A 16,468-nucleotide genomic window follows, 5' to 3' on the forward strand; every position below is an offset into this window, starting at 1 on the left:
CCACGACTATCTACTGCCACGACAGCAAGAACAAACATTCTCCATGAAGTCACAATTTGTGAAGCACACTATGGCAAGGACTTCGCTTGTTCACTAAAACTACCTTGCAATACAGGCAAGATGGAGCTTGTCATTAATGCTATGTTGAGATGAAAAAACAGCCTAAGAGAGGGTGAGGAGCCAAGACTTCAGAAGTGACTGATGAAGATGACATGTGTCTGGAAACACCCCATACCGCACGGAGGCCAAAGCTGCTCCAGACCCTTGGGCTCCGATACAAGGATTCTGAGAAGAATTGCAAGTCAAAGGAAGGAGAGCAGAGAAGACCACACTAGGTGCTTCTGTCTTTAAACACTGCTTTAAGTTATCTGTTTTTGAAAACTGCTGATTCCTTAACATTTTTCTCTGCAAATAAATACACTTTTGCAGTATTAGGTAGAGGAAATCCACGGTTAGACAGGCTTAGAGGGAAGAGGCATCTCACCTGAGAGAGAGATCCCACTCAAACTCCAGCCCAGAGCAAGCCTGGAGCCGTTCCACCTCCTGGTGGCAAGAATCTACTTAATTGCAGATTCCTTTTTCCTTTGAGTGACAAACCAATACCCACAACATTTAAGGAACACAGCAGAGTCCCATGTGCCGCTGACAGCAGTAAGTAACAGTAGTAGGCACACCACCCTGGCGGGCAGAAAGGAAGCCCTTAAACAAATGCTAAAACTTCAGAAGAACTGCTAGCAACAGCCCCAGCTACAAAGCGGCCAAGGAACTGCAGAGACTTCTGGCCACCTCTCCGGACACCAGTCCAGGTGGATGGTGACATGGTGGCATCTCTCTCTGCAGAATGAAGGATGGAACATGCTGGCTGTCCCCCCTCCCTCCAGCAGGTGCTAACATCCATCTCCATCCATCCACATTTCGACACATAGCAATTCCATGCTCAGGGCCCCACTCTGACACTGCTAGCAATCAAGGTTTCCATGAGAGGCTACAGTGGGGGTAGCAAAAGTATGGAGCTTTAAGGTAGGAGAAAGCTAGGTGAGGAGACCGGCTCCAGCACTTGCTAGCTACGTGACCTTCACCAAGTTACTCAGCTTCTCTGAGATCCAGTTTCCTCAACTATAAAATGAGGCTGACAACACCTTCAGGGCAGGATCACTGAGAGGATAAGAAAGAAAATATCCGAAGCACCCAACACCCAATCCATGGCTCACACGTGGCTTCTCAGGGAATGAGAGCTGTTGCTAGAATTATTTTTCAAAAGATTTGAGAGAAAATTTTGATTTAGCCCTAAGCGAGCAAGCTCACCTCATGACAAGCCACTCTGGATAGTCTCAACTATCAAGTGTGGTTTTCTATTTGTGCCACACTTGCTTAATCTCAGGTGACTTCAGGTGTTGAAACATAAAGCTTCGCAGGGCTCAGCTATGCCAAGTGGTATCAATTCTTTTGTTTGCATGGGAAGATGTTTCAAATGCGTGTTGGAAGTGGGCAAATGCCTGCATATGATGGAGAAGTTGATAAAACCAGGGGGTTTCAGGCTATTTCAGCATCTTTTTTCCTTGTCTTCTAAAGCCCCAGAAAGGTCTGTACTAATGTCTCCTTTTCAGAGCAGTTTCTTCTCCGCAGGTTGTCCTGAGCACCTCCAGCTTCAAAGAAACCTTCTTGTCTAAAGGCACTAATTTTTCTCACCTCCACAGTGACCTACTCACACTTATCAAAAATAAAAATTAAAAAAAATCCAGGCCGAGCCCAGTGGCTCACGTCTGTAATCCCAGCAGTTTGGAAGGCCAGCACAGGCAGATTGCTTGAGCTCAGGAGCTCGAGACCAGCCTAAGCAATATGGCAAAAACCCGTCTATACCAAAAAAAAAAAAACCTACAAAAATTAGCGTGGCGTGGTGGTGCATACCTGTGGTCCCAGCTACTCAAGAGGCTGATGTGGGAGGATCATTTGAGCCCAGGAGGCATAGGTTGCAGTGAGCGGAGAGCATGCCACTGCACTCCAGCCTAGGTGACAGAGTGAGATCTTGTCTCAAAAAATAAATAAATAAATAATCCAAATCCATAAATACCCAACACGGGACTTAATAAAAACTTCTATGTGTTTATGAGACAAGCTCTAGCAACAAACAAGATCAAACGTTATTCCCGAATAGTTGGGCACGGTGGTCCTGCAGTGAAGTTACCCTAGAAATAATCATCAACATGGATAATTGTTGAAGCCACATCAACCTATGTGGCTTCACACTTTTTGGAAAATAACTCTATGAAATAAACCACATTTAAGGAATTGAGAACAGAACTAAACTTTCTTTTACTTATTCAGGTGGCCTAAAATTCTCTCATGTCTTACAATCATCAGAATAAACTGTAAATGCTATAAAAACTTTGAAAGCAAATTCTGATGGAGGGTGCCTTTTGGATCACACATACAAGTGGCTTCCCATCTCCATTCTGTGATCTCCTGTGTGTACGCTTTTCACCCTGGCTCCTTAGAATAAGGAGTCCTCCCTATAACTTGCCTCACTGTGTGAGTATAATTCTTTATGCCATTTGAGGACAGAGCATCCTTTAGTGAAACCCATCTTAGCTCCTTTCTCAAAGAACTGGGAGTTTTGTTCAAACTTTGACAACTCCGTCTATGTAGCTATGTAATTATATACAAAAAGCTTTACACAATCAGTACAGCACCGACAGCCAAAAATGCAAACAACTCCAAAGAGAACAAGAAGGCAACTAACATGCATTCATTGAAAAATAAAAGTTTAGGGCCGGGCGCAGTGGCTCATGCCTGTAATGCCAGCATTTTGGGAGGCCGAGGCAGGTGGATCACCTGAGGTCAGGAGTTCCAGACCAGCCTGACCAACATGGTGAAACGCCATCTCTACTAAAAATACAAAAGTAGCTGGGTGTGGGTGTGTGCACTTGTAATCCCAGCTACTCGGGAGGCTGAGGCAGGAGAATCGTTTGAACCCAGGAGGTGCAGGTTGCAGTGAGCCGAGATCATGCCATTGCACTGGAGCCTGGGCAACAAGAAACTCCATCTCAAAAAAAAAAAAAAAAAAGAAAAGTGTACGACTCTGTCCTCTGCTGCCTCAAACCAAAATGTTATTAGGAAAGTCAAAAAAGAACAAAATTTGAGCTTATTATCTTCTTCCCAAACCTGTCTCCATCTGTTGTATTTTTCAGCTGCCCAACACAGAAATGAAGGTATCATTCCATCCCATCAGTTACTGTCTGTCAACGTTACCGCCTGTATATTTTTCATATAAAATACCCCCCTGCCTCCACTGTCACTGTCCTAGTTCACCTGGGAACTGAAGCTCAAGTTCTTACTGGTCTCCTAACCTCTAGTTTACCTCCCTCCACCCTCTTCTCCATACTCTTTCATACGGAAATGTGACCATATCTCCTATCTGCTACTCTGCTATGCAAATTTCTCAAAGGTCAGTATAAAATTGGAGCTCATTTATTTATTTTTGTATGTATTTATTTTTGAGATGGAGTCTCACTCTGTCACCTAGGCTGGAGTGCATTGGTGCGATCTCAGTTCACTGAAACCTCTGCCTCCTGGGTTCAAACGATTCTCCTGCCTCAGCCTCCCAGGTAGAGTAGCTGCGATCACAGGCAAGTGCCACCACACTTAATTTTTGTATATTTAGTAGAGACAAGGTTTCGCCACGTTGACCAGGCTGTTCTCAAACTCCTGGCCTCAGATGACCTGCCAGCCTCAGCCTCTCAAACTTCTGGAACTACAGGTATGAGCCACCATGCCCGAGAGGAGCTGCTTTTTTTAGCACAGAGCGCTTTTCTTAGCACTTTTTACTTCCTGTCATTATTATAAACATTTATTTGTTTATAGTTGGTTTCCCCAATTGTAATGGAAGCTCCATCAGGGCTGGATGGCCAGTAGCTAGAACAATGCCTGGTACACGGTAAGGAACTTGGTAAATCCTCATTCACTGAACAACAGACATCCAGGATTCCCTCTCTAGCCTGACCTCTGACCTGACAGCCGCCTGCCTCACACTTTATACTCAACAGTGCCAAAAAACTGACAATTCCCAGGCCCCAGGCAGGCAGTGCTGTGAGCGTTTAAATATGTCATTCTCAGCCGGGCACGGTGGCTCCCACCTGTAATGGCAGCACTTTGGGAGGCCGAGGCGGGTGGATCATGAGGTCAGGAGATAAAGACCATCCTGGCTAACACCGCAAAACCCCATCTCTACTAAAAATGTAAAAAATTAGCTGGGCGTGGTGGCGGGCGCCTGTAGTCCCAGCTACTTGGGAGGCTGAGGCAGGAGAATCTCTTGAACTCAGGAGGTGGAGCTTGCAGTGAGCCAAGATTGTGCCACCATACTCCAGCCTCGACGACAGAGTGAGACTCTGTCTCAAAAACAAAACAAAACAAAAGAGTGCCATTCACTCCATCTGAGATGCCTTCCTTCAACTTGTAAGTCTGAGAAATTCTCACGCATCAAGTCTCGGCTCCTGTGCTACCTGCTGTGTTCGTGCTCCTGAGGATCTCATCTGTGGACTAAAGTGCTCCCCGGTCTTGCTGTTCCCCCTGTTGGTCCACAACCGCCAGCATATCTGTGACCTCATTGGTCTGTTCCTGTTTATAACCAGCCTTGCCCCAATTGGTAAGGTCAGGGACCATAACCTTCACCTTGGCTCCCCGGTACTAGGAAGATTCCTGACATAGAATAATCACTTACATAGTCATGGAATCAATGAAAACGTAAATAAGACAATTATGATGATAACAATAGCTAACTAATACTAGGTACTGGTCAGTATGTGCCAAGCACTGTTCCTAGTGATTGAGATTTTATATATATATATATATATAAAATAGATATAATGTGTATATATATTTCATTTAATAAATGAACAAATTAACAGTAAGAATATACATCTATATGTAGTTTTAGCTTCTTTCTCACATACAAATTAAAGATCAGGATAGAATAGCCTGTAAAACCAAGATATAAATGGAGCATCTTTTCATTTCTGCTTTGCCAGATGGGTATACAGGCTCCAAATTTGTAGGGAGAAAAAAAAAAAACCATCTCATCTCAAGCGATGTTCCTCCCTCCTTTTAACTTCACTTTCCCTCAGACATAAGAATAAAGGCTGCCCATGGATCTCACAAAGTTGGTCCCTAGGCCCAAGTGAACTTCAAAATAATGTGTCTGACCAAACTCCTTGTGGGAGCAATAAACTAAAAATCATTCCATGAATGAGATTTTTTTTCATGACTGCTCCCTATTAAAATGGCAAATACGGCCAGACGCAGTAATCCCAGCACTTTGGGAGGCCGAGGCAGACAGACATGAGGTCAAGAGATTGAGACCATCCTGGCCAACATGGTGAAACCCCATCTCTACTAAAAATACAAATATTAGCTGGGCATGGTGGCGTACGCCTGTAGTCCCAGCTACTCGGGAGGCTGAGGGAGGAGAATCGCTTGAACCCAGGAGGCGGAGGCTGCAGCTAGCCGAGATCGCCTGGTGACAAAGCGAGACTCTGTCTCAAAAAAAAAAAAAGAAAAAAAAAAAAAAAAACCTGGCAAATACCTGGCCAGCATCTATTGCCACTCCACGTCAATCACTAACTTAACTAGAGCATTTAGTGGCTACAAATTTAATGAACATATGACTTCGCACAGAGACTGCAGCGTGAGTGGGCAGTTTCATCTGATAGCTGCGCCAATGAAGATGAAATTCTGATGCCGCAGTTCCGGTTGGGGTCTATGGATGTATTTGTCTGTTCTCCCATTGCTATAAAGGAATGCCTGAGGCTGGGTAACTTACAAGAAAAGAGGTTTAACCGACTCATGGTTCTACCGGCTGTATAGGAGGCATGGCAGCAGCTGCTTGTGGGGAAGTCTCAGGGAGCTTTTACTCATGGTGGAAGGCAATGCAGGAGCATGCTTATTACATGGCAGGAGCAAGACAGCACAAGGGGGGAGGTGCTACGCACTTTTAAACAACCAGGTCTCACAGTAACTCACTCACTATCATAAGGATAGTACCAAGAGGGGATGGTGCTAAACCATTCAGGAGAGCTCCGCCCCCATGATCTCATCACCTCCCACCAGGCCCCACCTCCAACACCGGGGATTACAATTCCACATGAGATTTGCTGGGGCCACAGACCCAAACCGTAACAATGGGGTCTGAAGGAGCCTTCAGACCCAGAACCATCTTCCCAGCTTGGCCGCTAACCTCAGGGGTGACCAGGAGCCAGGCCCTTAGCCCCTTTGAAAAGGCTTGGCTTCCTCTGTATACAATGAAAGCACTAAAACCTGCCCTCCGTACCTCACAAATGTTCAGAGGGTCAAGTGCTGCAAGGCAATACACAAAAATAGATTATCATTATTATTATTTACTGCTCCCTGGTTCTGCAACCTCAGCTGAATCAAAACTCCTCTCTTCACCTTTGCATAAACAAAGACAGGACTGTCACCTCTCAGCTAAAGAGAAGAACTGCATAAATGAATGAAGCATCATTAGGGAAAATATTCTTCCCTCCATGGCACGAAGGTGCTTTGTAAACTATTCCAATTTAACACAGAGAGGAAAAAAAAATCAGCCATATTACCACTTGTCCGCCAGTTCATGCTATGCAAATAAGTCCCTTCTCGGTCAGCAGAACTGAGATAAAATTTTACTGGACAGAAAATACAATAAAAATTTAACTTCCTTATTGCGCCAACGATTAGCCTCAAATTTAACTTCCTTATTGCGCCAACGATTAGCCTCAATTAGCTCTCAAATATGCACTAATGTAGGCCACTGAAAGAATATATTAAAACAATAAAATTTTTTTAAGACCCAAAACATAAAAAGAAATTAGAAATCCACTTCTGTGCAATAATATAAAAGGAATTCCTCCCCTGGCCTTACGCGGCACGCCCCTTCCACTCTCTTCCTCTCCAACCTTTCCCCTCCACTGATACTCACCCAAGGTTCAGGTGTTTGAGTTTCTGAAGGCTACTGATCTGTGTGGGCAGCTCCTCGATTTGGTTATTAAAAAAGTTGAGCACCTCCAAATTCTTCAGTTCTGCGATGTTTGGTGGCACCGCTATGGAAACAAAAATGCTGAGTGTGAATCTGGGAATGGAACTCCTAGCAAGGGATGGCAGCGGCACATTTTGTTTTTCTTTCAAAGCAAAGAAAGACATAACTTCAAAAGGGCCATCGAATTCACCTACCGGTCTTATTTATTTTTTACAGGTTTTTCATAAGCAGTCACTCACTTCTGAGTGGCTGCTTAAATGCTTCTTCATATATGGTTAGCTAAGTGCTTGGCATAGTTTGTTTCAGATGGACAATGAGGGGGGAAACAGAGCAAAAATGCACAAAAGAGAATTTCTGTACTATAAATAGCCTATAAAAATGAATATTATGAAGCATATATACTTATGGTTGTCATATACGATCTTCTAAGTGCAACTTTTTTTTTCCTTTTGGTTTTCTTGCATTGCCGTCAGAAGAAATGCTTCTTCGTATATGATTAGCTAAGTGCTTGGCACGGTTTGTTTCAGATGGATAATAGGGGGGAAACAGAGCGAAAATGCACAAAAGAGAATTTCTGTACCACAAACAGTCTATAAAAATGAGTATTATGAAGCATATATACTTATGGTTGTCATATATGATCTTATAGGTGCAATTTTTTTTTTCTTTTGGTTTTCTTGCATTGCCACCAGAAGAATGATGGAGACCTCCAAATCCCTTCCGGGATGATGTACATTGAAGCTGCTTAAATAACCCAGTATCTGAAAAGCTGTCCTCTTAACATTGCATTAATAACAATATAAGCTCAATTTTAAATGATGAAATATTCACCCTCCCTAGTTTCTGATTTTGGCCTCTGGAGTAATTTATCTTGATCAGTAACACACACACACATACATACATATACACACACAAAGGTTACATCGGATTAGCAAGAGATCGATACACTGTTATTATATAGAAATACAAAAAGTCAACTCAGTAGCATGCTACGAATACTAGTATTCAGATCAAAGGTGAAAATCAACCACTGGGGACCTGAAAGGTTCCTCCTTCCCTAGAATATATACACTTGAAAATACAAATGTAAAAGCCAAAGGCATCTTTATCTTAAAAGCACAAACTGTAAATTGGCAGCAGCAGGAGTTTCCATAGACTGTAATTCATCTATCCCCTTTGCTCTTCAGTCTTTCTACAAACATTTCTGTGGGTGATAAGCTTGGCCATGGTTCACGTAAACTCTGATACCAAGACTATCCAGATAACTAAGAACATGAACAGGGGCGTGGAACTCAGCCTGAGAAAGTGTGATGTCTCTTATCAGTCAGGTTTACTTCCCATCCCATCTGCTTCCTCCAGGGGTGCCCCAGGAGGCTGGGAGACCAACCTGCTTCCTGCAGTCAGACCTAAACTCAGACCCGGGAGCACCTGTGATTAGAACCACCACAAAGGTGTGTGTAAAATGCCAAACATACATCTAAAATATTTAAGCAGCTAGCCATTTCAAGACGACCAATTGATAACTCCCAGGGGAACAAAAGTAAAGGGACAGGCACATTGCTTATTATAGTTTTGAGTCATCATTTTGAGCTTTCTGAAATGTCTAAGGTATCACTGGCCTTTTAGAGGTAAGGCTTGGTGAAAGGTAAAAGAGATGCTTTCGCTGGAAGAAGGGACTGTGAAGAATACAGATTACTCTGAACTGGGGCACATGGGCAGGGAGCAGTGGTCTAGTGAGCAGCCCCTGGGTGAGCTCCTGAAGTGGCCGTTGATAAAAGAACGAGTTTTCATCGGGTAATCTAGACAGCTCAAAGTTCCTCCAGAACCCTCCGTCTTGGATACCTGCAGGAATGCAAATGAACCCTACCTGTACAGTGTGGCTGCAAATGTACGTTCTTTCTTAGGTGCACAGTCCATGGAACACTTCTGTGTCAATGAATGGTATTCACTGTGTGTAAGGGATTACCAAGAAAATCACCAGGGCCGGGAGCGGTGGCTCACACGTATAACCCAGCACTTTAGGAGGCCGAGGTGGGTGGACTATCTGAGGTCAGGAGTTCAAGACTAGCCTGACCAACATGGTGAAACTCTGACTCTACTAAAAATACAAAAATTAGCTAGGCATGGTGGCAGACGCCTGTAATCCCAGCTACTCGGGAAGCTGAGGCAGGAGAATCGCTTGAACCTGGGAGGCAGAGGTTGCAGTAAGCCAAGATCATGCCATTACACTCCAGCCTAGGTGACAAGAGTAAAACTCTATCTCGAGAAGAGAAAAGATTGGCCTGGTGCGGTAGCTCACTCCTGTGATCCCAGCACTTTGGGAGGCTGAGGCAGGTGAATCACCTGAGGTCAGGAGTTTGAGACCAGCCTGGCCGATGTGGTGAAACCCCATCTCTACAAAAAATAAATAAATAAATAAATAATTAGCTGGGCATGGTGGTGCACGCCTGTAGTCCCAGCTACTCGGGAAGCTGAGGCAGGAGAATCGCTTCTGGGAAGCAGAGGTTGCAGTGAGCCGAGATCAAGCCATTACACTCCAGCCTGGGTGACAAGAGTGAAACTCTATGTCCAAAAAAAAAAAAAAAAAAAAAAAAAGAAAAGAAAATCACCAGGCTGTCCCTTCTGGGTCACTGGATGTCATCTTCTCCCCCCAGATCATAAAGTATATACATTACAGCTGCCCACAGACCTCATCCCTCCCCTGTCCACCCTCCAGCTACCACTAAGCCTTCATCTGATTAGTTTAAAGAGCACATTCATCTGATTAGTTTGAAGAGCAATAAGGAAAGTTAGTGAAACCAGGAGAAAATGATGATCTCAATTTAGCCACAAACCAAGAATAATGCAGCCAGAATTACTGCCTTCTTCCCGAAGCTACTCTGCCAATGCAATTAAATGCTGGTCTAAAGGTATCGCCTTTTTGACAGGATGAGAGATTATTTCACTCTCCTTGCTAAATCAGTCCAATTTAAAACCACAAATTATGCTAAATGTGATTTAGGGCTTTGTTTTGTGAACGCAAACAATAACCCCATATTCAATTTACAAAACCTCTCCCAGCCTTTTGGTGAGCATGTGAATTTTTCGTTTAAGACTCCATTCAAGCTAGACGAGGAAAAAAAAAATAATACACAGCTAATAGTCTCCCTCAATATACGGAATTTTTTTTAACCCCCAGCCATAGTGAAAATCTAAAGAAATTAACATGCAGACCCTTCTGGATGGGATGGTATTCACTCTTTGAACCAATATTTAGAGAATGCTGATTAGGTGCACAGTGCCATACTTTGCACACACAGCATCTCAATACTTGGGAGATAAAATAGGAAAGCATGTTATTTAAAGAAAGTAAGTTACAAAAGACAGGGTATCAAAGTCAATCAACTGAAACAGGCCTAGTGCTTGGAAAATAAACTACTCTCAACCAAACTCTCTGAAAAAATAACCAGTTAGCAATATGAATTGTGCTATGACTAAATCCTATATATACGTGGCGGGAACAATTTTAGCTATTCCAAAAAGGCCACTGCAATATTTTACCAGTCAAAATATTCTACTGGAATTTTCTAGATATCTACAGGATGCATGAGCAAGAAGCATTTTAAAAGCTAACTGTGCACATCAGTATATTTCTTACATCTTTGAAATGATCCTTTTTCATCAATCTGTCCAGCTTCTGATCTATGACCCCAGCTGACCTATGACACCAAAGGAACTAAAGAGCAACGTGGTCCCTGACCCTACAGTGCTGTGTGTGCCCTCACTCAACTCATAACCTCTCTGGGCCTCTGTAAAATAAGAAGGCTGGATTATGACCATTTCCAAGGTCTCTTCCACCTCATTTTAACATTCCAGGATTCTAAAAGGAGATGGATTATGAAAATCAATGATATGGCTTTAAATAATTCAACAAATGGGGCTCTCAATTAGGAAGCTTAGTCATGTAGAACTTCGCTTCTGACAGAGAATTGAGTATCATTTTCTGCCTAGCCAAAGATGGCTGCTTTAATTTTGAGACTTCAGTTGCTAGGTTTGCAGGAACAGTCCCAAAGGACTCAGATATCCCCTGGCTCCTCAATGTCCCATTTCACTCTAGCCACAGGATCACAGGACTGCTGGGGACGCTGTCATCCCAGAGCCTCTGCTGGTGTTTTGGAAAGGTGACAAGGATGTGGTCACATCACCCCAGAGACAAATCTCAAAGTTTCTTCTGGACTTTGCAGCAGCAGTTCCGCCTAACACACCCGGCATGACCTTCTTTCCTTCAGTTCCTCCTAAACTGAAGAAACTGAATGTGATTCAAGAGTTTTGTCCATCTGATGTGCCAGCCCAGACTTGGCAATTCAGCACTCCCATCTCCCCCAGCAGTTTCTGGAAGGTTCCACAAGCAGCCCAAAGTGCCTGAAGGGTTCATTAACTTCTCTTTGGCCGGAAGCACCTCCACTTTGCTGGACAGGCTGGAGAAACCAAAGTCCATCTGCGTGAAATACTGACACAGCCCCTTCCTGAGCAACAGCTTTACTCCTAAAAGGACATGTATCTACGGCCATCGGTAATATCTGCAACAGGCAGGAGCCAGCCAGTACTGCACCATCGATGCACATTCACAAAATCAACTATCAATCAGCTCAAGAATAGGCTTCCCCCAACTGGCCAGCAGCCTGCAAACTGTCTCCCCTCCATAGGAAGAATCAAAATCACCTGTTGTAACAATCGCAGTTTCAATTCTCTCGAATAGAGTAAGGAAGATTCTGTTCTATGATCTAAAATTAATAATTCCACAACCAACAACTCAAAGCATTTTAGGAGTTTATACAATAATAATTAGCAGGGTATGTTCTGGGCTGGGCTTTCTGATGGACAGCCACTAGTTATATGCAGCTGTTTGAATTTAAATCTAGATTAATCAAAATTAAATAAAATGATGAATGCTACTGTTGGTCACAGCAGCCCCATTTCAAGAGCTTGACAGCCACATATGGTGACTAGTGGCTCCACTACTGCATGGCAGGGATACTGACCGTTTCCATCACCGCAGAATGTTTTATTACACAGCCCTACCCGATGGCAGTGGGTCTCAAACCACAGAGACGTCAGAATCACCAGATGGCTTGCTAAAACACAGATGGAGGGGTATCCCGGAGTTTCTGATTTAGCAGGTTTGGGGTAAAGCCTGAGACTCTGAATTTCCAACAACTTCCTGGGGGATGCCGATGTTGCTGGTCTGGGAACCCTCTTTTGGCTCAGAAAACTTTTAATTCATTGGCAGCATCACGATTATCAATCCAACACATATGTCCCTTACCCCATGCGATAATGCGATGAGTATAATAATCAATCTGATCGAAATAAAGATGCCTCTTGAGCCTGGGGAATTGATGACACGTGAAACAAATGATACTCTAGGTAGCTTAACACGTTCAACATGGATGCTACAGTCAAACCCTTTCTAGTCAGCTTCTGCTTCCCCACACAGGATTTTATGGTAAGATCACTGTTGCTTAAGACGGACAACTTTCCAGAGGAGAAAAGCCTTGAATTCCCTAGCACACTGAATTAAGTCACTCAGTGGCAAATTCATCATGACCAAGGGTAGTCATACAAAGAGATGTCACCTGCTCTACTGCTCGGCTTCAAAACACTGAACCCTAATGGCAGGATGCTGGGTGGTAGTGACTGTACAGACAGATCGGCTTGGGTGCAGCTGATATGGGGGCTTTTTGAGCAAAAGCATCTTGGGGCCCTTGAGGCAAAAAAAAATCAAAGCTGTAAGCAGCGACAGACTCTGAGAGCAGCAGGCACCACGCAAAAAACATAAGGACAGGAGCTCTGCCTGGGTGCAGCCCACGGGAGGGTCAGGGGGTCACACTTTGGTCTTTAGAGCCATATGGTTACCAGTGACAGCCAGGTCCTCTTCAGCTCCAGAAGGGCAGCACTAGACCCTGCACCATGCTAACACACACCCACGGCTGCCAGGAAGCCAGAAGCTGCTCCAAACACATGGCGCTTTCCCTCCGCAGCACAGGCATGAAATCTGGAGGTGACCTCCACCCACCATCTCCACCAAACTTCTGGGGAGTTGGGGGCTGCACTACACCCAACTGTTTTTGCAGAAGCACCAAAGGATGTTTTCAGAGCTGGTGATTCCTGAGCTAGGGCTGGCCCAGGGCATGAAAGCCAGGGGACCCAGACTCTTTGAAACACGTGAACTGATAGCTCAACCTCTGCCTCCAGTGATGGATTGTGAATTACAGCAAGGGGATGAAGAGGAGGACTTAAGGCAGGTACTTCGTGGGAGGCAACTGCTCACAGCCAGGGCCAGGACAGCAGGTGGCATTGTGGCATGTCGGCCCTTGTGCTGCAATGGAGGCAACGCTACTGTCTCGTGCCCATTTCCAGGAAGCAAAAGTGCCACCAATCCTCGGGCCAAAGAGTCCCCAAAGAAACTACATAGAATGAGTCACAGCAAAATGAAACTGAGTAGTATTGCTTCTAAAAACCTGACATATTGCTATTTAAAAAAAAAAAAAAAAAGGAAGTTTTTGTCTGTTGTCATAACAAATGAAAATGCCTGGGCAGATGTTCACAATGTCATATATTTCTGCAGCTTTTTTTATAAAGCATAGAAGGACAGAGGATGGCAAAGGATATTAAAATTAGCTTGTTATTTAGATAACTTAGTATGTTACATTACTACAACCAAGTCACTAGAAAAATTACTCAAAACATGAGAATAGGTGAAAATGAGTGAGGTTCTTCATTATATATACGGGAGGGGGGGGGATAGACCATTTATGAGAAAATGGTGAAAGCAAACATTTCCTTGCCCCAGCATTTGATGAATATGATACTGAAAAACAAGCATCCCCCTTTGGCCTGAATGAAGTAAGGGAGGAAAAAATCAAATTAGCAGAAACTAGATGAAATATGACGTGGGGCATCCGTGGTCAAAGTAAAAGCACAGCCTTTTTAATCTCTAGCTGTAATAACTGGAGAACATGAGTCCATTCATATCACAGAGGTGGTGTCTAGACTAATTACATACATGCCGATTCTTTCAGCAAATCCTAGTTCTCAATGCCATTTTAATGATTATACATAAAGAAGAATCTTCTCACTCTCGCGTAGGAATAATTACACTCTTCAGCACTTTATATGCCAAAAAAAAAAAGGCCATTTGTAGTTATAGTGATTAATTACCTTTGTTTTCTGGCCAAAAACACAAGGTGGATAATAATGAACTAATTACATATTACCACAAGAGTCTGATGTTCAAAAGTATACTAATGATAACTGTCTTCACAGATTTTATGGGATTTCCCCCAAAGCAGCTATTAAAGCAGTGAATTACGGTAGTTCCAGGTTATTTAAAAACATAAAGTTTATGAAACAGTAAAACAAATTCTCATTTAAAAGGTTCTACATGCTCCTCAAGGTAAACATAAAATAGCAAAGTATCTAAGCATCTACCCCAAGAAAGGCCAACATCCTCCAATTATTAGCTTTATAAATAACAATGGTAATGTACTTTTGGTTAATAAACAACAAGTATTACTGGGGACCTGTGCCCCAAAAGCACACGCTCACTCTATGCTATCATGAGCCGCCTCAGGATTCTATAGCCTAAGTCATTTTAGTAAACAAAAATATCCCCTGGCTTAACTCACCGCAAAACAATGGTCCTACTCTTTCAGCAGCAATGTGAAAAATCAATTACGTGAAAATTAGAGGAAAAAAGGCATAAGCAAGTGATAAGGTCGATTTTAGAGGATAAAGCCAAACATGCAAAAATGTATGTTCCTGAGCTATAAAAAGTATGTATGCATAACCAAACAAATTTCCTAAAAAGCTGACAAGTATGGATTTCTTCTCCTCTGAGGATATAAAAATTAGTTAATGCCTGAATCTTGTGTTAACTCCCAAAGCATCTTCAGGAGGACGTATGAACTCTGAAATCTTGCAGGAACACCACTTCTAAATTGCACTACAATTCTGATGTGCGACCCCTCCAGCAAAGCCATACATCAATAAAGAGCTTTAATTGGGGAGCTGGGAGGGAGAAGCAGCACTGAGGAAAGGAAATGGCATTCAGTGGCCTGGGGAGGAAGTGACATCCAGCGAAGGGTAAGAAAAGGAAGGGTAGGAAAAATGCCTAGAAAATTCCAAAACACTGGAAAGAGAGAGGAGTAGAATATGAAAAAAAAAAAAAAAAAAAAAAAAACAACTTCAATCCATCAATGGAAAAGAGCAGGCTCAGTGTTATAAAAGGACTGATCTAGGCTCTTTTATATGAGTACATGCCTTTACTATGTATAATATATATGGATGTATATCTACACATAAGCCTCGATTATTAACATTACAAGGTAGATAGTCAGCAAGTCACATTCTATCTTGCACTCTTTTACATGCACACAGAAAAAGCACGTTTTGTCATTAGTTTCTGTCTTATTTCACAATTAAGAATTAATCTAGGCTGGGTGCAGTGGCTCACACCTGTAATCCCAGCACTTTGAGAGGCCGAGGTGGGTGGATTGCTCGAGCCCAGGAGTTTCAGACCAGCCTGGGCAACAGGGCGAAACCTCACCTCTACAAAAAAAATTAGCTTTGCATGGTGGTGCATGCCTGCAGTCCTAGCTACTCCAGAGGCTGAGGTGGGAAGATCACTTGAGCCTGGAGGTTAAGGCTGCAGTGAGCTGAGATTGCACCACTGCACTCCAACCTGGGCAACAACGTGAGACCCTGTCTCAAAAAAAAGAAAAAAAAAAGAAAAGGAATTAATCCATCAAATCCATCAAGAGGCCACAAGTGGACTGCTTCTCTTCCTACCAGACCTTATGTTTAGGGTCACTGCATGAAGAGGGCAGGAAGGGGAGGAAAAGGAAGAGGCCCAGGGCTAGGAAAATCCACCAAATCCACATGGGAGCTTTGATCATTCCCTTCGAAATAACCCAACTATGGCTTTTAACCTTAGGAATTCTCCTGTTCTTTGATTGGAAGGAGTAAGGATCCAGAGCCACAGGAACGCTTCGTCCATGGAGCTCCTACACTGACCTAACGGGACGTCAAGTGCACACACAGATCACTTGCAGAGGCAGCAGGGGACACGGCGGAGCAGCCACTTGGAAGCTGTACAGAAAGCTCTGTTGCCTCCTCATTCTGGTCACTTAACCACTTTACACCTGCCTCCTCCACGTGATACAGAGTGGGGGTTCAACAAATTCACTCTTTCCTCTTTCACTTCCTGCTGAAGTTATTATATAGGTGTTGTTCTTGATGGTCCCACAGGCTGTGGGGTGCCTTGTATTTCTTTCCACACAGTGCTGGTTCAGTTGGATGAAAAGGAGGGCTTCACAGAGAAAGATGAGCATTCATCTCAACTTTCTGAAGGATAAGCCAAATTCAGAGAAAGGGGTAGGAACATCAGTCTTTTTAAAAAAATCA

At 43.5% G+C, this 16,468-nt stretch overlaps 1 protein-coding gene across 1 annotated transcript in view; it reads right to left on the minus strand.

Moving 5' to 3' along the window:
- The window catches only part of RSU1 (Ras suppressor protein 1), a 225,022-nt gene that overhangs the window by 164,596 nt on the left and 43,958 nt on the right, over positions 1-16,468 (minus strand). The window contains exon 4 of the mRNA XM_003831179.6: positions 6,968-7,088. Within this exon, the coding sequence (XP_003831227.1) occupies positions 6,968-7,088 (121 nt within the window). The remainder of the gene's footprint in view (positions 1-6,967; positions 7,089-16,468) is intronic.

This window comes from Pan paniscus, chromosome 8 (assembly GCF_029289425.2).
Source record: "Pan paniscus chromosome 8, NHGRI_mPanPan1-v2.0_pri, whole genome shotgun sequence".
Taxonomy (NCBI): domain Eukaryota; kingdom Metazoa; phylum Chordata; class Mammalia; order Primates; family Hominidae; genus Pan; species Pan paniscus.